The 22241-nt window shown below is 38.3% G+C and overlaps 2 protein-coding genes across 8 annotated transcripts in view; both read left to right on the forward strand.

Moving 5' to 3' along the window:
* Nucleotides 1-94: 94 nt before the first annotated feature.
* On the forward strand, nt 95-10099 carry dbf4 (DBF4 zinc finger). Of its 3 annotated transcripts, none has more exons than XM_053228127.1 (13): nt 95-579; nt 659-756; nt 2200-2369; nt 3802-3990; nt 5006-5056; nt 5241-5310; nt 5471-5547; nt 5920-5965; nt 6280-6325; nt 6466-6588; nt 7312-7432; nt 7549-7664; nt 8997-10099. In XM_053228127.1, exons 2-13 carry the CDS (start codon nt 711-713, stop codon nt 9841-9843), a joined length of 1902 nt encoding a protein of 633 aa, XP_053084102.1. In that variant the 5' UTR covers nt 95-579; nt 659-710; the 3' UTR covers nt 9844-10099. The 3 variants fall into 3 exon arrangements, with proteins under 3 accessions (XP_053084102.1, XP_053084101.1, XP_053084100.1); XM_053228126.1 differs by having other exon boundaries at nt 96-579; nt 6283-6325; nt 6466-6594; XM_053228125.1 differs by having other exon boundaries at nt 98-579; nt 6466-6594.
* A 4719-nt stretch (nt 10100-14818) lies between these two features.
* adam22 (ADAM metallopeptidase domain 22) overlaps nt 14819-22241 on the forward strand; it is a 76051-nt gene continuing 68628 nt past the window's right edge. Inside the window, exons 1-2 of one of the 5 annotated variants that reach the window (XM_026924170.3) lie at nt 14819-15311; nt 15661-15818. In XM_026924170.3, coding sequence (XP_026779971.1) covers nt 15233-15311; nt 15661-15818 — 237 coding nt within the window. In that variant the 5' untranslated portion in view covers nt 14819-15232. The remainder of the gene's footprint in view (nt 15312-15660; nt 15819-22241) is intronic. The other 4 variants (XM_053228124.1, XM_026924167.3, XM_026924169.3 and 1 more) reach the window with 4 other exon arrangements.

Consider the following 22241-nt stretch of genomic DNA (forward strand, 5'->3'; position numbering starts at 1 on the left):
GGCATTTAAATTCAGTAATGTGCCCATAAAACAGGTAGTGCTACTCTAAAATGAGATTTGGCAGTGTGGAATTTATCTGTTAATTATTTCATGTTATTCGTTTTTATTAAGTGTGTAAGTTCTGCATGTTCTTGTAAATTGGTATTACGTATCAAGGCCGAAAAGTGTGTTTGTGAAATTCTTGTGATGTATCTGTTCTTCGCAGGAGGAAGTGGATTTTCTGAGCGGGAAAATGGAATTGTTTTGTTTGGCGTTTGTGGTTTAGAGAATAACAAAACAAACATAGTGGAGCACTTCAGTGTTATATTTTGCAAATAAATGAATAAATGTAAATAAATATCAACTCGAGGACAACTCGAGTCCAGGAAGTTCATGAATATTCACGTAGACTTGCTTGGGTAATTTGTTAGCTAGCTGTTAGCTTCATCCGGGTTTGAACTTCCGGTGTAACGTTTGTCCAGTTTAAAAAACGGGGCACATTTAAACAACTCGGCCTGCAGATGCAAATCCAAACTGACACCAGAGCTCCTCATCACTGAATCTGGCAGCTGTAACAGAGCTCAACGTAGAGAAAGTAAAGTAAGTGAAATGGCTTCATTGTTAGATAGTTGTGTATTTCTTTTCTCTATAAAGAAATCCTTTTTTTTTTTTTTTTAAGGCTCCTGCATGGTAACGGTAGCTAAGGAACTCTTAGCAACTCCTACACTGTAATGAAACACCAGAGCTTTCCCAGATCTACCAAACCACAATTTCAAGGTAAGTCTTCCTTTTTTTTTTCCCCCACCTTTGTGTTTTTATTCTTCCCTCATAGACCACAATCAAGAGACAGATATGAAAGATATGAAATAAGCCTCAGTTCTTGTTCAGTGTTCCCATATGCCATGTTTAAAGAGTCAGAATAACAAAATGCTTCTGTAATATTTCTCATAATTACTCTTTCTCATTCTGTGTGATATCTATTTTAATCATTTATTCTTAGATCTAACATATTCTTTAACAATCAAGAGATAGTCCTATATAAAATAAGCAGAGTTCAGTGTTCCCATATGCCATGTTTTAAAGAGTCAGAATAACAAAATGCTTCTGTAATATTTCTCATAATTTATCATTTTTGATGCTGTGTTATATCTGTTTTAATAAATAATTCTCAGATCTAACAGACCCTTTAGTACTGAAGAGAGAGCCCTATATAGAATAAGCAGAAAGAGCAATAAGATCATGTTGAGTCTTCTCATATGCCATGTTTAGAAAGTCAGAATAACAAAATGCTTCTGTAATATTTCTTATAATTCATGTTTCTGAGATCATGTTATACTTATTAATTTCTTGTGGGATTTAACAGACTCTTTAGTACTCAAGAGTAGGGCTGCATGATATTGAAGAAAAATGGGATAACTTGTTAAATAATGTGATATATGGTACAATAATGCTATATGTGTGTGTAAAATCAATTTTAATTATATTTATATACATATATTAATATATTTAAAAACTGAAAATGACATAACCAACTTACGTGTTCTTTTGAGGAGAAGAAAGCATTCTCTGCTATCTGTGTTGCCCCAAAACTTAGACTTTGTAACTTTTCAAAGTATTAATAGTTCAGTTATCGCGAGCCCTTGTGATATGCATATTGCGATATTTACATTTGCGATATTTTGATAATTTCGATATATTGTGCAGCCCTACTCAAGAGATAGTCCTATAAAAAATAAGCAGAAGGATTGTTTACTCTTCTCACCTGCCATGTTTAGAGAGTCAGAATAGAGTAAATTTTCTCACAATTTGTTTCTGATATTGTGTTACATCTATCTGAGTGATTTCCTGTCTGATTTAACAGAACTTTTATCAGTCAAGAGACAGTCTTCTATTAATCTATGTTAAGCGAGGTGTAATAACATGCTGTCACATCCTTAATGTTCATAGTACTCCATTACTCCAGTCTCATCAATTTTTCTCAGAATTAACAGATCGTATTAAAATGTAGAGAGTTTTACAGAGAAAGAATCAACCTTTCATTCAGGAGCACTCTCTTTTTGTGGACAAAGACTTTTGTTCTTTAGTTAAGCATATGATTAAATGCACTCACTGTGTGTTGATACGGTTTTCCATTAGCCTTGTGCTCATTTAATGTTGAATGAATCCTTTTTTATTTATTTATTATTTATTTTTATTTATTTATTTTTTTTAAATCCACAGACCCAAAACTGGACGACGATGAACACCGAAAAGCTGCATCTATCAGGAAACATCATCCAGCGTGTGAGCCAGTTCAGAAGAAGCCCTTGGCTGGGCGAATCTTTTATTTGGATCTACCGTGTAACAAACGCAGCCAGGCTTTAGAAACTGATATCAAGAGCCTTGGAGGAGTGAGTGCAATTTAAATCATTTAGTTTCCTTTTTTTTTTTGTTTTGTTTTGTTTTTAAGTCATGCAAGTAATGTGTGACTTATTTATTTATTTGTTTTGTTCTCAATGTAACCAAAGATTACGCAAGATGCTCTACTTGCAAGCAACATGTGAGTAGTTTTCCAAAGAGTCGCGATCTGAGTCATTTTGGTTACTGATTCAGTTTTGTGGTGATTTTTTTTTTTTTTTTTTTTTTTTTTAATGAATATGTACTGAGAGTTGTGGAGTGATACAAATGACTAGTGTCCATGTTTTTTGCATTCGTGTGTATACTAACTGCTGTGTGTTTATGCAGAGAGCTGCGATGGGGAAATTTTCTGTATGTCCATATGCTTCTCTACATCTGTCTTTTCTTTACGTGCGGTTAAACATGATGTGATCAGTCATTTTTGTTACACGTTCAGCTTTATGATCTTTATGACGCCAAATTTAAAACCATATAAGGATTTTTGAACTTGAGGGATGCTGGAGTGGTTTTTTTTTTTTCCCCTCCCTTCATGATTAAAAGGAAAGTCCACACTGAAACACATTTGCTCGGTTTGTTAGCGAGCCATGACTATGAGCAGTATTAGTATGAAAGTTGAGGCTTTGATCCGGTTGAGTAGAGTGTACAGATGAGGAGGTGAGAGAGCGGGACAGACTAAAGGACTAAAGCTCTGCTGCATCGCTCTCTTTAGGTAGAGATGAAGTGAGTGCTAAATCCCACTGGCACCACTATGAGCAGGTAGTTGAACAGCATTCTGGGTAACATTGGAAACTATTAAGGAAAGTGAATGTAGACCGACTTGTCGGTGAAAGACGTTAAAGACAAAAGTTTCAACTCAGAATTTCATTATAAAATTAATCTCTTGCACAACTGAAGATCTTCTATGCAAGTCATTCAGGGTGGATTTCTTTTTTCTTTTAATGAGTGCCTCTCTGCACTCTCTGTAGTACATTTACACCTGATTGATTGGCCTTTCTTGCTGATAAAAGTGATTGAATAATACTTTATGCGCACACACGTTATGTATGAGCGGAAACGGTCCTTTTAAAGCTCTGTGATTGTTGAGAACGGGGCAATGACAGGCCTCTTTGCAAGTTAATAGCAGTCTCATTCAAACAGCAGTACATGTCTTTGCTTCCTTTTGTCCTCTGAGCAGATTTCACATCTCTTTTTTTCTTTAGTAAAATTGTAGAGCAGCTTTGATTGGGAAAGTTAATGGATGGATACATCCTCATTTTCTTAACTACTTTACTTCACTTTTTCAAGTAGTGCATACTAAAGTAGCAACCAAACGGAACAATGAATAAAAGCAAACGCTTAAAATTAACATCATGTACATTGTTGTACGTGTTTATTGTTTACTTAATGTTTCTGTTAATGGTATTCAATGTGTTCTTGTTCTTTCAGACAGTGGAAAAGTTCTTCAGTAAAGAGATTCGATACTTGGTGTCCAGTAAACCTGAAGCTCGGCATGTGCAGCGGCTCGTTCAGGACTCCCCGGTGCCGAGTCCAGACTCGGGCCTCAGCTCCCCCCATCCTGGCAGCAGGAGGGACAGTCACGGCCACCGAGGCAGCTCACAGGGACCTGCTGACACCGTGAGGAGCTTTATCTAAATCTATATCTCAGCTCCAAACTTACATACACTATATGGCCAAAGGTTTGTGAACACCTGCCCATCACATCCATATGTGGGTCTTCCCCAAATTGTACAGGATATCTTTGTATGTTGTAGCAATATAATATCACTTCACTGCAGCGAAGGCGCCCAAACCATGGTTTGCTAAGGTTAGAGCGAAACAACTCCCTGAAGAACTCGTTCCGCACAGAGCTCTGACCCCACTGAACACCACTGGGATGAACTGGAACAACTAGTGTATTCCAGGCCTCCTCGCCCGACATCACTGGCGGAGCTCACTAATGCTCTTGTGGCTGAATGAACACAAATAGAACACAGCCACAGTCCAAAATCTAGAGGAAAGCCTTCCCAGAAGAGTGGAAGTCATAATAACGGCAAACAGGGATTAATTCTGCAATGGGATGTTCAACAAGCACATATGAGAATAAGGGTCAGGTGTCCACATACTTTTGGCCTGTGTATGTGTATGTATGTATAGTGTAATGCTTTAACATGACTGCACTGATGGTAAATGTGCACAATGAAATATTACAAGAACTAGCATTTCTAAATGAATTCTACTATGGATATAAGCAGCATCAGAGAACGCGCTGAAGGTTTCATCGCCATGCTGTTTTTCTAAACTGAAGCCATAAGAATCAGTTCTGTCAGGGGAAAAAAAAAATTAAACCTCGTTGATTTAAAATAGTAATATTATATTGTAAATGTAATATAAGTTTTGATCAAACAAATCTGAAGTCCAGTTAAAAAAATTTTTTTAAAAAAGGACATTTTTGCATTGTATGCTTGCTAACTAACGCAGGGTGTCTGATGAACAGAGGTTGGGGGAAAGACAGAAAGCAGCCACAGTACTTCTTATAGTTTATCTGCAGAAACTATTATTTAGCCTTTAATCAACTGCATTCTTCTTTAATGTTTGTGACTTTTTGAAGAAACCTGCAGTGATTTCACCGTCTCTGGTCGGTATTTCACAGGTGGTTGTAAGCCGAGGGAAATCCTTAGTGGAGAAAGTCGTTAAGGAACAAGTGAGTGCTTTTGTTTACTCTGACGGTTCTAGCCAAAGCCGATTGCAGATCTTGTGGATTATCTTTGTAGATTCTCACCTACTGTTTGGAAGTATTAATCAGTTTACTGATTTGTATTGAGTCTCCTTTTCTTTTCTTTTTTTTCCCCCCTCTCTCTTTCTCCATCCATCCCCCAATTTCTTAGGAGCGTATTCAGATGAACAGAATCCTGGCCAATGCACTTGAATGGGGTGTAAAAATCCTCTACATTGATGGTACTCATTTTATGACTCTCATTTTGAACTAGATAGTAAAAGTTGATTGAAGTAAACATTGTTTTGACTCTTTGCCCTTTTCAGTTTCAAGGTTATTTAATGTTTTTATTACTGTTCATTGTAACTGATTACCTTTTATAACCTTTATCTTTTATAACAGATGTAATTTCTTATATTGACAAGAAAAAGAGCACAATTGCTAAAGTCAGAGCAGCGACTCACTCAGTGAAGAAAGCTGTAAGTGTGTGTTGTTCATTCTAACACAATAAACTCTTCGAAAGATTTAATAGGAATGAATTTTGCATTGAAAATTTTCTTACCATATTTGTACTCTGATGATAAATTAGGAGTTTGTGAATAATAAAGATTTTCATTAGCAAGTGCAAGATTTTAGCAAGATTTTTCTCTTGTATGTTAAAGTACCTGGCTGCAAACTAATGAAATATTTTGGAAAAATAATTTGGTTTGACTAGATTTTTTTTTAAAAATTGTGTTGCGTTAGCTGTTCTCCAGTTGATTTATTTGTACAATATTTTTTTAAAACTTTGAAAGTCACTCTTTCGTGTTATACATTGTACTGTAGGTCAGTAATTTTTACTTGTGTTTCAGGCCAAACCTGAGCCCACAGATGGGACTGCTTCTCAGAAAAGCAAACGTGAGTAGAGTACGATACACACTCTGTCAGTACATGTGCAAAAAAACACTTGCATATGTTGATCCAACGTCTTATACAGTTTTAAGGACCATAGTTTTGGTCTGTTCCATTTCATTTGATTGGTTTCAATTTCAAATAATGAGTACATCATGAGTACGCCATTTCAATAATGAATAAGTCTCAGTAATTCTCCTAAAACTTCTAATTCAGTTTACTTCCTGAATTCATTTTGAGGTGATTCAGCTCATTCTATACTGCTGTAAAAGCCATGAGAAATTTTTTTTTTTATTATTATTATTTTTTTTTATAAATAGCAGGACGAATCAGTCGCCCCTTTGTTAAAGTGGAGGACTCTAGCAGGTACTAATCTTTTTTTTATTATTCAATTTCTGTTTAACAAGTAAAAGAAATATTTTATAGGTGAGGTGTCTAGAATTTCCTGTACCCACCCCCCTCTAATTTCTTTTATTATTATTTTTATTTATTTATTTTTTTTATAGACACTACCGTCCCCTCTATCTCCCCATGGCCAACATGCCTGTGTGTAACCTCCGATCTGCTGCCCCCTGTAGTCCCTTCTTGGAAGAAAACGATAAAGACGACCCTGGGAAAAAGACAAAAGGGTGCGGGTATGTTCTAGCATGCGGAGTCTGAGCGTCTGCATTTCCCAAATAAAATAAACATTTGACAGTATGACTGTATGTCATCACGGATCAAATTTATTTTCAGAACCACCTATTGTTAAAATTGTTGTTAAGGCAAGACACTACAAGTGAATAGACTAGTATTTTTAAAACAATAGATACAGTATCACAATCAATATTTGCCAATGTGTAACTTTACAAAATTGTGCATGTTTAGGCAGATTAGGCTGTCTAATTAAATATGCATACATTTGCATACTAAATAAAACCAAAACTCTAGTCTTCATATGTTAGATTTAATATTTATTTCACTGTAAAGATGCTCTCAAGAGAAAGACTTTTACAGGGAAAAAATGTTTAGTCACAACAATACCATGCATTGTTTAAAAATATTTGTTGTTGTTTAAAAATATTTTTCTTAAATTCAACAGTTTCATTTTGGGAAATTCCTCTTTAATATCTTTCTAATTTGGAATAGGAATGAACATCTAGAAACTGATATTTTTTGTACTGAGTATAGATAATTTTTGGGGAAAAAAGGTTTAAATATACAGTGTGGTTTAATGTGTTTCTGTTTTAATGGGGCTTATAAAGGAAATTGTATGTCACATTTGACAATGACACATAAAGCGACCCATCAGTATGCAAGCTTTTCACATATATATGACATGATGTGACGTGATTTGGGGTGATTTGCTTCAGGTCTGGAGGAGATCGACGGGAGAAGAGCAGGAAAGACAGGCACCGAGGCCGTGAGGGAAAGGGACGAAGGAAAGGGGGCTACTGCGAATGCTGCATTGTCAAATACGACAACCTGAAAGCTGTGAGTACCAAACAAGTACCAGTGCAAATTTGCAACAATTTATTGTCTAAAATATCTTTACATTTTAACTATAAGCAGATAACTTTCTCATCCCTGATCTATGCCCTGATCTACAGCACCTGCAGAGTGAGCAGCATCAGGCTTTCTCTAGAAGTGAGGAGTACCTGGTGGTGGACAGAGTTATCTCAGGACTCACCTGTGATTTTGTACACATCAGCCCCCAAATAAAACGGTACTTCCACTCACGGCCACCATGTTTTCCAGACAATAACAAGAAAAGCAAACAGTATCACAACATCAGTTCTGACTTCACCGGTACTTCAACGACGCCTGTTATTGTAGTTTAGTTACATTTTTGTCCTATTAGTGTTACCGTAGTAGCACAGTATTATTTCTTATGAGTTCTTTGTTTACAATTTTAGCTTAAGAAATAGACATGTGCAGTAACAAACATCTCTGTGACACATTCTTTGGGTATTTGTTTAATTTATGTTTAGTGGAGGTTTATCTGTAAAGCTTGTGTCCAAGTCTTGTAACCAAGCTGTTAGCTTTTAAGGGCCAATACTGAAAGCATGACTTTAAAGCGATACCAATTTTTCCTACTGAGTTTTAAAAATTAGTGATTTGTAATTGAAGCACTTTACTTAATATAGGCAATAATCATACTCAAACTGTGTAAAGACTCAGCTATAAATGTGATGTTGAAAATAAAGATATATTTTTTTAATTAAATAAACTTAAAATAGTAAATGTTACAGTGCTATATTTCAAATAAACGTATTTCCAGTGAATGCTGCTAAAAACCTTGCTACCTGCTGTTATGTGTCATAATACATCTTGTACCATGGTCTGTCCGTATACTCGATTCTGATTGGCTGGAAGGTGTGCGCTGAATGCACATGTAGTTCCCGTCAGTTTAATCACCGTTCTCAATGAATGCGCTGCCTATAAACAGTTGTAACATAGTTACAGCTGCATGCAGTAGTTAAACTCACAGCTTCATTATAGAGATGTTGCACAGATGCAGGTAATTCACACACACAAACACACAATCTCTCTCTCTAATAACAATTTATTATAATTCATTCAAATAAATCTAATCTTATCGCACTGTTTTGTCTCTGTGTGTGATTTAGAGCAGGCAGAATTCTAGATCTAATGACCCATATATAATTCACCGTTCTTTTTATCCGTTCAGTCAAATGTTGCATTGCAAATATCAGTGATAGATTTAACTTGTCAATGCTGGCAAGTGACCATGGTATAAGCAGGATAATCCATGGCTAGGTGTGCATTACGTGATTTTAACGCACTCTGTGGAGGCAACAATCCTCCGCTTTGTGTCAGTGGTTCTATGCCTCCACATTGTGCATTAAAATTGTGTAATGCACACCTAGCCATGGATTATCCCTTATGTGTTACGCTTCGCTACTTTGCAATTTTGTGATTTCAGGAGGAATAATGTTACCTCCCACTTTATACAGTATGTGTATATGGATGTGAAGACAGTAAATATGACTTGAACTGTAATGTACTTAATCGAACTCCAATGTCTCTGCTGCAGGGTGAAGTGCAGTGTTACCTCCCCGCTCATCGTTCCTGGACCAGCTGTAAGGAAGGACGGAGAAATGGAGGTTGAAGAGGAGGATGTGACTGACGAAACCCCGCTCTGGGGCTCTCACAACACGGAGCGATCGGTCCGCAAGCGCTCCAGAGAACTCTCCCAAAGTCCTAAAGGAGACTCAGCAGGACAATTGGACACTTTTCAGAAATCCCAGTCCAAGCGTGGTTCATTTGAATGGGAATCCAGTTCTAATGCTGCTTTACAGAAGGCTTTGGGTACATCAGTGTGTAACACCAGACAAGACTGTCTTTCTGAGTGTCTGGAGAGGACCAGGACCTCATTACACACTCGTTTAGAACAAAGGACTTCACAAAGCACACAGCATGTTAGACTTTCAGATCCTGCGGCGTTCGGTACGACTTGCAGTTCATTGGGCGCAGGGACCTCTCGCGTGGTGTCAGAGCCGTCTGTAATGTCAGACTTTCAGACTGCACCAAAGTTAGTTTCAGATGTTACAGAATGTACAACCGAGAGACCTTTCTGTAATACAGGCAAAGCACCTGACGTTACACATCATGGACCCATCACAGAGGAAATGTCTTCTTCCAACACGGACATTCTATCTGGAGCCTTGCAAAGAAAAGTGCGGACATGGAGGCGGAGACGAACCGCACCATCCGAGCCCCTGTGTGGCCTTTCTGGTAAACCTGTAGAATCCCAGACCCTTCAGTGTCTCGGAAAAGTTTCTGAGTCTCGGGGACGCTCAGCATCTGCCCTGGACTTATGGCAGCTCTTCCAGTCCAGCGGTGACATGGAGGAGGATTTTAAGGGTTTCTACAATTTGTAGAAAAGGATATTGAATATGAAATGAGCATTGGCAAAGCTTGTGTTTGTGTGTGTGTTTGTGTGTGTGTTTGTGTGTGTGTTTGTGTGTGTGTTTGTGTGTGTGTTTGTGTGTGTGTTTGTGTGTGTGTTTGTGTGTTTGTGTGTTTGTGTGTGTGTGTGTGTGTGTTTGTGTGTGTGTGTGTTTGTGTGTGTGTGTGTTTGTGTGTGTGTGTGTTTGTGTGTGTGTGTGTTTGTGTGTACGTACCAAATGATCAAATATTTTCTGCATATCTCTGAGAGATAGTCCAGTTCCTAAATGAATGAGTTGTCGAGAAGTGGGACAGAGATATTAAATATTATTATTATTATTACTATTAAAAAAAAGTTAAATCTTATATAAACCCACAAAACACAAACCTTTCTTTAAAAAAATTACATAATACATACATACGTAAATTATATATATATTGTGTGTGTATAAAATTTTTGGCGCTTTCAGTGTGAAAACTCTGCACAGTAAACATAAAATGTATTTAGAATAAGCAATATGGAACTTGCCTTACAAATTAGCTTAACTAGTTGATTTTACAAGTTTCGCTATTAAAATTTCCGTCTCCACATGTAGAAACTGAATGCTTTTTGCACATTTGTAGGAGTAATTGCTAATTCTGTTGGGATTCAGTTGTAAAGAAATGCAATATAATAGGGAGATTTAGGCCAGGAAACAGTATTGCAATAGCTGTGTGTTCAGGAGTACTCCAGTGTTTCACTATACTCATATTGGTGTAATCATGTACAATCATTTAAATCATTTAAATCATTTCATTTTTTCTTGTACTGAGAATTGGGGGAAAAAAAACCAAATGACTCAAACTCTCTTACAATGGAAATCTAAGGACAGTTGTTGAATCCTGTTGATAAACATTTTTACACCACACTGCTGTTGAGTTCTCTGTTCGGAAAGTGTTAACTAATTTTCTATAACGGCAGCTCGGTAATTTCAATCACAAGTTTATATTAATGCGCTCTTTCTATAACGTTTTTGTTTCTATAGTAACAGCTCATTCACAGGGACTTCTATGGCAGACGCTCCACATAATCTAAGCCTAATAATAAACAGAATTGATAAAAAAAAAAAAAAAAAAAAAACAAAGACGTAATTTTTCATATGGTGATGCTTTCTGTAAGGAGATGTTTCTTTAAAGTGTATGGAAGGAGTCTCCAGTGTCGTAGCGGAGTCTTCAGAATGGACAGGTTTATGCTTTCCATTTTCTCAGCAACATGAAAAGCTGCATTTTTAAAATTATGCTTATTATACTTGGTCATATTAACGTTACACGGAAGAAAACAGAGAGAGACTGGTGAGGGAACCACTGGTAGCTGTTATGACATAAATGATAATAGGATTTAGCTTGCTTCTTGGTACAAATTGCTGTGGTAAGAGAGGAAAACACTTTGGGACATGCTGTTATTGGGAAATGTTCAATGTCAGAGTGGTAACAGTAACTCTGCTTTGTATCAGGTGGCATTACATTACTCTGTCATTGATTGTTTTTCTGTAATAGCATGCCCCAAGTGTTTCATTCCTTAGATTGTAGAATGCTTTCATTCCTGTTTGTAAATTAAGGTCTAAGTCTGTATAATGTTTTCTTTGGGATATGTACCATTTTGCCAAAGGAAAGAATTTGCGTTAAATATTTGCGTATTTTCAGCAAGTGACTAGACTTCCATTCCAAGTGAGTTTGGAGATAAATGTTTTTTCGCTCTTTTTCTCAGTACAGGAATATGTGTCTGTTATTGTTATGGTAATTGCATATACACTGTAAATGAGGTTTGAGGGGGGAGGAATTGTGTGTGTGAAGAACTATTCATCCTAAGTCAGATCCTGGTTGAAATCATTCACACTGTTTTGTCCAGATCTAGGATCAGCTTCATGATGATATTTTTTTTTCCCCCACAGACATTGTTCTAAATCAGTGTCTCCTAACCCGAGTTGTGCAGGCCCACTGTACTTCACTGCATTTCCTTTTCTGTCACACCTGATTCAGCTCACAAGGGGCTGACTCGGCTAACTCCGTCAGCTTACTACTCAAAAAAGTGCAGTTTAGGCTTCTGGATAGCTTCCTGGCCACAGTCAATCCAGCTGTCATGAATTCTGTTGTGCTGTGAAACTGTACACATGAAGTTGAAAGGTCGCTTGTGCCATCCATATAACAAATGCCCATTTCATCTGTTTTCATCAATTTTGCATTTTACACAATCATTTATACAGAGGATCATAGTCACCCTAGGGGAAAACATAGTCAGGTCACATTGTCATTCCCATGCTTCAGGTATTAGAGTGATTCAGGTATCCTGTGAAGTCGTTATAGACTTTAAAGTCGAAATAAATCCAACGACTTGCAATGGAGCATTTTGATTAAAGGAGTAGCAGATCCCTCTGCTGTCTGTAAGGGAAATTGCAATTGCAGTGTAAACAATGACAAGCTTTATCTCTTCCCTTGTCTGATAAAACTATCGCTTTGGCCAGAAGGTGTTGATTAATTTTCTACAATCAGCTATTAACAGTACATTAATCTAAACCTGTGATTTGAATTACAAGCAGAACTACTGTCAGTGTTGCTGTTTAGAAAATCAGCCAATATCTTTCATAAACCCACTTTAGCTCCATTAATGACTTCCACCATGAACACACTCAGGTTAGGGGCAGTGTACATGGAGTGGGTTAAGCTTCATTCCAGAAATTCTGGTGAGAACTCGGGATATAGTGTGTGGAGTTCACTCAACTCAGAGTTCGTGTTTAACGTCTGCCTGAAATGATGAAACGAGCCGAATCCACTTAAAGGAATTATTGCGAATATAATACTATGATTATTACAGGTATTTGAATCACTTTTAAACATTGCAAACTGCACCTTTAACACTTGGCCGAGGCTGTAATAGTGGGTGAATAAAAGTATGAAGGGATTGACAAGACGATGGAGAATTGCCCATACACACATCCTCCTGTCAGAGAAGCTGAAGTCATTTAGTGGATTTTAACCTCTTTCAGATCTTCTGTTTTCCCTGTCAATATTTATATCGACTTGCTGAATCACTTTCTACTCTGTTCAGTGTTTAATAGAAGGTGATTTGTTGTTATAAAAGGGTTTAAAGTTGAGTAGGGCAAGCCTTGAATGTTAATAAGAAATTTAGATGTAAATGAATGAGCACACAAAATAACTCCCTATCAAACTCCTCTATTTATAACATCAGACCTGAATCGGGTTTGTATAATATTTCATTGGCTTGACCTTAATCTTGTTTTTTGTCCTTGATCTTCTGTGTTATAAATCCCATTAAATAGGTTACATTTTTAAAGAAAACCACAAGAACCATTTTTATGGCTGTCACTAAATTTTGTCATTAGAATAGATCTGTGATATGACTTTGTTTGCTTTTTTTTTTTTTTTAAATCCCTGCAAAGTAATTCTGTTTAAATGCAATATATTAGATTAGTTATTTAACTATTCATTTAAAGAATGATTTGAAGGTATCAATTATTCTGTTTAACTAGAAGTTAATGAGTGAGTTACTCAGCAAGCGCTTTATCCTGGTCAGGGTCACAGTGGATCCGGAGCCGATCCTGGGAGCAGTCCATTGCAGGGCTTTATACACACACACAAATATTCACGTATACCTAGGAGCAAGAAAGGATCCACCAACCAATCCACCTACTGGCATGTTTTTAGGTAGTGGGAGGGAACCCATGCAGGTGCCAGATGGCTGATTTGAGTATTTCAGAAACTGCTGATCTCCTGGGATTTTCACACACTCAACAGTCTCTAGAGTTTTCACAGAAAAAAAAAAAAAGCATTCAGTGAGCATGCAGGCAGAAATGTGTTCAGAGAGGTAAGAGGAGAATAGTCAGGTTGGTTTGACCAGACAGGAAGGTTACGGTAACTCAAATAAGCACTCTTTACAACTGTGGTGAGCAGAAAAGCATCCCAGAAAGCACAACACATCAAACCTTGAGGCTGATGGCCTACAACAGCCAGAAGACCAGATCGGGTTCCACTCCTGTCATCCAAAAACAGGAATCTGAGGCTACAATGGGCACAGGCTCACCGAAACGAATAGCTGAAGATTGGAAATAGATCAGGTGACGTGAGCTATTATTCATATCAGGTGACATTATTATTATTATTATTATTATTATTATTATTATGGCTTAGTGGGCAGCACGTTTGCCTCGCAGCTCCGGGGTTGGGAGTATGAATCCCACTCCTGCCCTGTGTCTGCAGAGTTTGCATTTTCTCCCCCTGCTTCAGGGGTTTCCTCCAGGTACTCCGGTTTCCTCGCCAGTCCAAAGACATGCGCTGTAAACTGACTGGCATTTCCAAATTGTCCGCAGTGTGTGAATGTGCATGTGATGGTGCCCTGTGATGGGTTGGTACCCCGTCCAGGGTGTCCCCCGAGTTCCCTGCGACCCTGTATAGGATAAGCAATATGGAAATTGGCTGGATTATTAGTATTAGTAGTAGTATTTTATACTGTATACTATTACTATAAATATTATGTACATTAATAGTAAAAAGAAACAGCATTGACATGGATGATATCCAGAATATTGTAACAGTTTTAGCTGTGTATGATTTAGGACGCGCCCAAGTGCTAAAGGCATGTCCAGATTATTTAAGCATGAGGTGGCAAAATGGTGGAGGACTCCTTCTAATTATATAGATGACAATTAGTTTGTATATTTACAGAATATCTGCCTAATATATTTGTTTACTGATGCAGAATGAACGGCTTTATTGCAGCTCTGATGAGATCTGGATGAATCAGTAAACAGTTGGGGTCACAGCTTGGTGCAAAAGCTTATTTCCACAAGCCACAGTTGCGTAATGCTGGTGTCGGTGGCGTCCCGGGCGGTCACGTGGTCTGCTCTGCGCACACGGTAGCGGCAGGTGGGCCACAAGGCAGCGAGCCGCTCGCGCTCCCACTCACACTACACTACAGTGCACTGCACTACACTACCCGTCATCCCGCGCGCCGCAGCCGCGCCGCTCCGTATATTCCCCTCATGTATATTCATACGGCATTTCTGCAGTGAGGCGGCTCGGTAACAGCCTACTGACGTCTCTCAGGAGGAGGTGGTTCCGGTGAAGGAAGCTGAAACTGGCCTCGACTCGTCGCCGTCCCGCTAGAGCGCGCGATGCGGAGGCTGCGCCAGCGTCGCTAATGGCAACCAGCGCGAGAGAGCGCGTCGGCCAGACGAACGGAGCGCGCGGGGGGGACGCGTGTGAGCCGCCATTGAAGAGGACACGCTTAAAATAAACAAACCAGAAAAAAAAAACAGCAACAAAGAAAAGCAGCGCGCAGGGTTCGGTGTCGGTCGCGTGCGGTTGTCTGCTCGGGAGGATTTGGTGATGATGGCTTCCACACTGGGGCTTTGGCTCGTGTGTGTGTGCGGAGCGCTGGGTATTAGCGCGCGACATTCCACCAATGGTAACGCGATTTTCCTTCTTTCCTTCCTTCCTTCTTTCTTTCTTTCTTTCTGGGCTCAGATTGTTTATTCAATCTGGCTGTAATTCTTGAATGGCACTGTATTTTAATTTTGAAGCTCAGTCATCTTTTTTTTTTTTTTTTTTTTTTTTTGCATTTTGCTGGTATCATCAGCAGGGTCTGTACGGATGTAAACAGTCATGGCAGACAGAATGAATATCCATCCTGTAACCTTTAATAACCTGCAGTTAGGACCTGATTTTTGTAATATTTTGTAATAATCAGATATGCACATGTGTATATGCACAGATCGGTTTTTTTCGGGCGTCATTTTTTTATCCGCTTATTCCAGGAGGCGTCTTGGGGAAGACGAGGGCCTTGCGTGATGAGAGCAGGTTCCTCGGGAGAGAGAGCACGGTCCCGGTCCGGCTGGTTTATCGCACGGATCACGGACAGACCGCGCATGACGTCCTGAGCACACGGGTGCGCGCGAGCCCCGGCGCCGACCAGGTGAGCTTTCATCACTAGACTTCATTCTCAGGTATTGTTCATGATTTCGCTGTTTCTCTCAATCAGACTGCGAGTTTACGCGTTAGTCAGGCTACTTGCTTGATATGGACTGCATTTCTGTTTACTGAGAAGGTGTTTCTCGCGCACCTGAGACCCCAAGGTCCAACGCGCGCGCGTCTCTGGCAAACAAAAGGATGCGCATGCGCATGCGCCCTTCCAGAATGCAATAGACAATGCACATGTTTCTGTCACAGTAAAAACATAGTGATGTATCCATGGCTAGAGTGTTAAATCACTTCTGAGTAAACCATTAAAATAATTAAGGAACATGCTGTTATAGGAAAATAATCAACAACTCTGTGTGTGGTGGAGCGGAGTTGTGGTTACCACCCTGAAGTGGGTTATTTTTCTATAACAGCACATTCTAAACTGTTTTATTCCTCTTATACCATAGAGCTTTCTCAACTATTACATTTCTTAATTCATTAACGAACAACATGTACTTTTTAACCGTTTATAGATACGTTTAATGTCGTGGAGCATCCAGGAGAGGAATAAGTATCTGTAATAACAGGTATAAACAGTCGTTCCGTCATCATCCTCTCTTTTTCTCTCTCTTGAAGTCAAAAAGGGAAAAAATACAGCAATGTTAACGAGAAACCGGACGGTGCTCAGTGATGTGATGGAAAACGTAGCCATTACAAAGCACTGACACTGGAGACTCCTTCCATGAATGTTAGATAAACGTGTCCTTACACAAAGCTTCACCATATTGATCAGTATACATTTTTCTTTGTTAAATATCAACACTTTTTTTAAATCTGTTTTTTTTTGTTAGCTTTAGGTTAGGTGGAGTGTTCGCCATTCACGTCCCTGTTACTATAGAAACCTATCATTTGAGTTACAGCTGGTACTACAGAAAAATAAACCAATCACCACCTTCTGACCAATCAGATTTGAGAATTCAGCAACACTCTGGTATAAAGTAGAATAAAACATTGTTACATTTTTCAGTGCCCAAGAACCTGTTCAGAGTGGCCTAGAAACCTCTCTAGGCTTTAATTCTCATGCATAAGAGTAGTTTCGTGCTCACTTGGTCAGGTAAAGTTGTTATAAGCTTTACAGCATTTGTAGGCTGATTATGACATAAGCAGAGAGTCGATGAAAAACACTTGGATGTGTGATTCATTCTTTTGCCGAAGGTGTCCGTTTTAGCTTCGCAATCGTTTTAAAAATGTTAATTCGTCATTAAAGGATGCTTAACTTATAGAAACATCCTCCATATTGTTGCACTCATTAACCTTTTGTCTTGCTAATGTAACACTGTCACACAAAGCATTAACATTACCTTCTGCACTAATCTAGCCCTCTAATGAGGCTTCAATAAATAGAGGAAAAACACTTTACTCTGATTGTATGAGTCAGCATGCTACATAGTAAAACCCTGAAAACCCTGTGTTTGTATCCTGTGTGACTGACAAGAAAAGCATTTGAGTGCCAACTAAAGTTACGTATCGTTATTTAACATATTAGTTTTTGATACAAATAATGCAATACACTATATATATTATATATACCTTTATATATACATATATATATATATATATATATATATATATATATATATATATATATATTTTGTTATTTTTCAGTATACAATCGAACATAAATCCAACAATTATCACCATTTTGAAAACTTCCTCTGGAATTTCCTTCTGAACAGTGACGGGAATGAACATTTCATGAATGTAGGTCATGTAGATTTTCAGTTCTGAATATAGAAAACTGATTTTGAGGGAAAAAATGATTGAAATATCATGTGATTTGTGAGGGAACTTGGTGTCATAATGGCTTATACAATGGCACATATCAGGAAACAAGCTTTTCAGGGATATATGACATTGTGGGATTATGAAAAGTGGGTGGAGCTTAAAACCTGCGACGTTGCTAAGTTGCAGATAATGCAGTGTTCACAAGTGGACAACATATAGTGAAATAAATCTATTTACTGTAAGATATGTAAGATCAGATGTTATAGATTTATCCAAAAATCGGAAAAATGATGTAGATCATCATTTCTACATATAGTGTCTTGCTTTCAAAAAAAAAAAACACCTAATATCAGGCAGGTATTAATAAATTGTTAATATGTATGAGCAGAGCCTTTGTGCACATTGCTTGTATTGGGATTGCTTGAAAATGGTGATTTCTGATGTCTGAAGATTACTGAACATATCATTAGTGTGTGGATGAACTGATACCAAAAACAGTGAGATAAGTGGATTATGATGGTTTTAATCCTTGCGTCCCCTTTCACTAGCAGCGTAGTTGGGGCGTCTGTGTCGCTGCAATTCTGAGCCCAGGGCCATATTTTCCTCTCTGATTTATTTATTTATAAGCTTTCATTTGCGTGTGCATGCTCTAATGTCAGGATGGGGTTGGCTCGGCTTTAGAGCTGATTCATCCTGCTAATGCGCTGTATCAGTTACGATGTGGTTTCTGATGGGGGCTAACCAAATTGTGCTGGTTATTTTTCCAGCTCTACACTTCAGCTGTTTATCCAGTGATTGAGTAAATATGAATCAATGACAGACACAGACAGTCTTTACAGCACTTTGGTATAGTATTGGTATTAGTCCTTATACTTAGCTTAGAGCTGAGGATAAAAACCTCTCAATTTCAAATATATGACTTCCTTATTCAAAAAGAATGTTCTGTCATGTTGTAGTTTAGTGGTTTAGACTCTGCTGGTGAACGAAAGGTTGCGAGTTCAAATCCCAGGACTGCTAGAGAGCATATATGTTCATGCCATGTGAGCAGCACTTCATACATAGTCTCCTGTGCACTTTTTCACATATCTGGAGGATTAAAAGAAACCATTAAAGGGCAGGACAGAGCCCAGACAACAACTTATTAGCTAATTATTAGTTAAATATTAGCGATTTCACAACTATTCAGGGACAGTTCTCGGTTAGCATGCCTAGGTTAAGCTTCTCTATAAACCTTTCCTCCATCTTTGCGATTATTGTCGTGAGCAGTGACTCAAAACTAACCTTATGCTAAGTAATTACTACGTAGTAGTTTAGAAGATACAGAAGATTAGTATGCAAAACATATTCGTAGGTGGACTCGTACGTGAGAAATCAAACGCTAACCATTTTGTAGGAAAATTACATAAAAAAACCGCATATGATGTAAAAAGTATACTCAAGAGTTATAGTCATGCACGTAAGTACTGCCTCTACTGTTTACATTCATGTTGCAGCAATGGATACGTAGCTTTAATTTCTGAGTAGCCACACAACCAATACATCAAACGAATACAATACCTGAGGCAGCCATTTTGAATATGCATACATGTAGTTAAAAGCTTGGATCAGATATTACCTTATTCGTAAGTCACTGTGGATAACAATGCCTGCCAAATAACGAAATACAAAGTGTCTTTCACAGTGCAACAGGCCTCATTTATTAAACTGTATACGAACTAATTTATTCGTAAATTATGTGTAGGAGCATTTACACAAGAAATTTGGAATTCGTAAACATCCAGTTAGTTCATTTTTTTTTTCACTGTCCTACAAGAGCTCCTGGGTTTTTGTAAATTTCGTATAAGGAGACTCACTAATGAGAACCTTGACAGATCGAATTATATATCGAATTATATATGTTTAATTGGTGATGAGTTGCGGATTACACTGTTGAGTTTAAATAGCTTGGTTTTTTTCAACTTCACAAACATTTTGTGAAACTCAGGTTGTTTCATATTAATGACATGACAGAAAACACTCCAAAATAAGACAAATAAGACTAGCTATTAACACTGGGGCAAAAGTAAAGGCACCCTATAAAACAATGAAAAGTCTGTGTGTGACTATGGAAACGCTGCAGTGGCTGAGCTGCATTACTGGAAGATTTAGCGCATGACATGCTTATGAGGTGCTCATTCTCTGTTTAGTTATCGTCTTTGAGATAACTAAGCTCTGTGAGATTTGCCTTTTATGAAGTTCTGTGGGCGTCACTAAATGTAAATCAGCCGTACTGTGAAAACAGTCCATATCAGTGTTTTAGAAAAGCACAGTGGAGTGTGATGGCTCAGTGAATCAGCAGTTAGAGCCTTCTGCATGAGGAGTATGCACTAAGGCATTATAAATGCTTCTAAACATCTCAGAATGTCCTTAAATCTCTCCTGCTATCGTGCAGCCAGGTCTGTTTTTAGCCTGGCGTGCAGCTCGAAGCAGATCTGTCTCAAAAGCAAATGAGGCGTTTTATTTATAGAGTTTGATCGATGTGAAATCGGGGTCTGCTAGCTTTCTATATTTAGCATTTCTTTAATTGGGAGATCAACAAAAGTGGACTGGAGTGAATTTAGTGAGGATAGAACACATTTGGAGAGACGACTGAGGCGAAGCTGCGCAATTGCAGTCGATGGAAAAAAGGGGAATGTACGGAGAACCTGTACTGGAAACTCTGGTCTCCTCTTACACAGTTCCTCCCTTCTCTAAACACTTTGGACCTCTTTAATGAGATTGAAGTGTGTAAGATAATGCAGTCTGATGCAGGTGGGGTGATATTTGTGTGGAGGCAGCACTTCGCTCATCTCGGAGACAATAGACGGATTTGGGGCGTGTCTTCTAGGCACGTGGGCAGAAGTGTGTTTGGGGGGATGGGTATTCATTCACGGGTCGTTCATGGGTGAAGTGTTGAGGATCCCCCTTTCCCCTTTTACCTCCAGCCATGGTGGCTCCTTTGGGAAATGTTAGATTAGGGTTGGGACTCCAATCTTTGCACACACTTCGATTGCTCCCTCCTTACACACACACACACACAGACTGAATGCCATAAGAACAATGTGCTGTGAGCCAAATGCTTTCTCTGTTTCCCTAAGGGGGCTGTTATAAAGCCTCAGCCATATGGGGCCACGCAGGCGCTGAATTAACCAGCGGCACAATCACAATGCCACCAGCCCCTGTGTTCACAGCAGAGCTGCCATGAATTAAAACCAATTAGACCACAAGACCCCCCCAAAGCACTGAACTCAGACACATCTCTCTGTTTGCTATGTAAAAAATTGGAACATTTTGTTTCTAGTCCCATGGAAGCCCATTTCTGCCAGGTAGAAAAGAAAAATTGCATACATTTTAGTTTATGTTTGGTGGCAGCAGTACTTCAAAATTTTAATTTTATGATCTCAAAAGTTGGCTTATTTACTCAAGTTAAAATCAAATGAGCCAAAGGTTTGAGGTGATAAGTCAGTTGTTGTCAGAAATAAAGAAAAAAAAAAGGTTCTGCAATTTTTTCTTTTCTACTTAGCAGAACTGAATCCATACCAGTCTCTCCTTTACAGAAGAGTTATTTTACCCAAGTCAGCTAAAATTGAACTGAAAGAACTGCTTTTTCGTAGGTTATTAAATTTTTTTGGAAGGAATAACACAGAAGGTGGCATGCTGTTATAGCAAAATAATCCAACATTACATTTAATGTAATGGAGCGTCCACAAAACAAGTTAGTTCCTGATATCGCTATAAACAATTGTTCTCTCATCAGCTTCTCTTTTTCCATCCTTCCCTCCTTCCTTCCCTCCTTCTGTCTTTGTTCGTTCCATCTTTCCTTCCTTCTTTCCTTCCTTTCTTCCCCCTTCCCTCCTTGCTTTCTTTCCTTCCTTCCTTCCTGTTCTTGCTATTTTCTGCCCATATATAAGTAACATATGATTGTCGTAACTTTTGAATGTCTATTACTGAAAAATAATGAGAAACTTTTGAGAAATGGAATTAGTCCAAAGTTATTAGTTATTTATAAATGTTTGCACCTTACTGTACACACACTAAGAGCTCAATTAGATGAACCTTTGTGAACTTTTGCAACTGCTTCTAACCTGCAGTGATATTGCCGTCTGTAACACAGGCAACGGAAAGGTCAGCAAATGTGGGCCAATTGTAATAATGCACCATCGTGAATATTTCAGAAGGCCCTTCAATAACAACCGTGAAGAACATTAATGTTATGGAACATCCGCAAAACAAGTTCATTCTCTCATCAGCTTCTCTTTTTTTCTTTTTCTTGAAGTTAATAAGACAGCTTGTCATGCTACTGAGAAACCACAAAGTGTAAACACCTCTGTCCTGTGCCATAAAAATTCTTACTGCAGCTACAAAGCACTAACACTGGAGACTCCTTCCATAAATGTTACATAAATATTTCCTAACAGAAACCTTCACCATATGAATGATTTCACATTTTTCTTTGTTAAATAACAACACCTTTTTTCAAATCTGTTTTTTATTAGATTATGTGGAGCGTCTGCCGTACAAGTCTGTGTGTTAAACTGTTACTATAGAAACAATAATGGATTATTGAATTAATGAGTAAATATATACTCAAGTATGTTACAGCTGGAACAACTTCTGAACATCTTCTGATTTG

This window comes from Pangasianodon hypophthalmus, chromosome 22 (genome assembly GCF_027358585.1).
Source record: "Pangasianodon hypophthalmus isolate fPanHyp1 chromosome 22, fPanHyp1.pri, whole genome shotgun sequence".
NCBI lineage: Eukaryota > Metazoa > Chordata > Actinopteri > Siluriformes > Pangasiidae > Pangasianodon > Pangasianodon hypophthalmus.

Bases quoted from the DNA above. Each gene is read 5' to 3' on its own strand.
- dbf4 (XM_053228125.1), top strand. From the start codon at position 711: ATGAAACACCAGAGCTTTCCCAGATCTACCAAACCACAATTTCAAG. The intron at 2,370-3,801 runs GTGAGTGCAATT...TTGTTCTTTCAG, and splicing joins ATATCAAGAGCCTTGGAGGA to ACAGTGGAAAAGTTCTTCAG. The intron at 5,311-5,470 runs GTACTCATTTTA...CTTTTATAACAG, and splicing joins AAAAATCCTCTACATTGATG to ATGTAATTTCTTATATTGAC.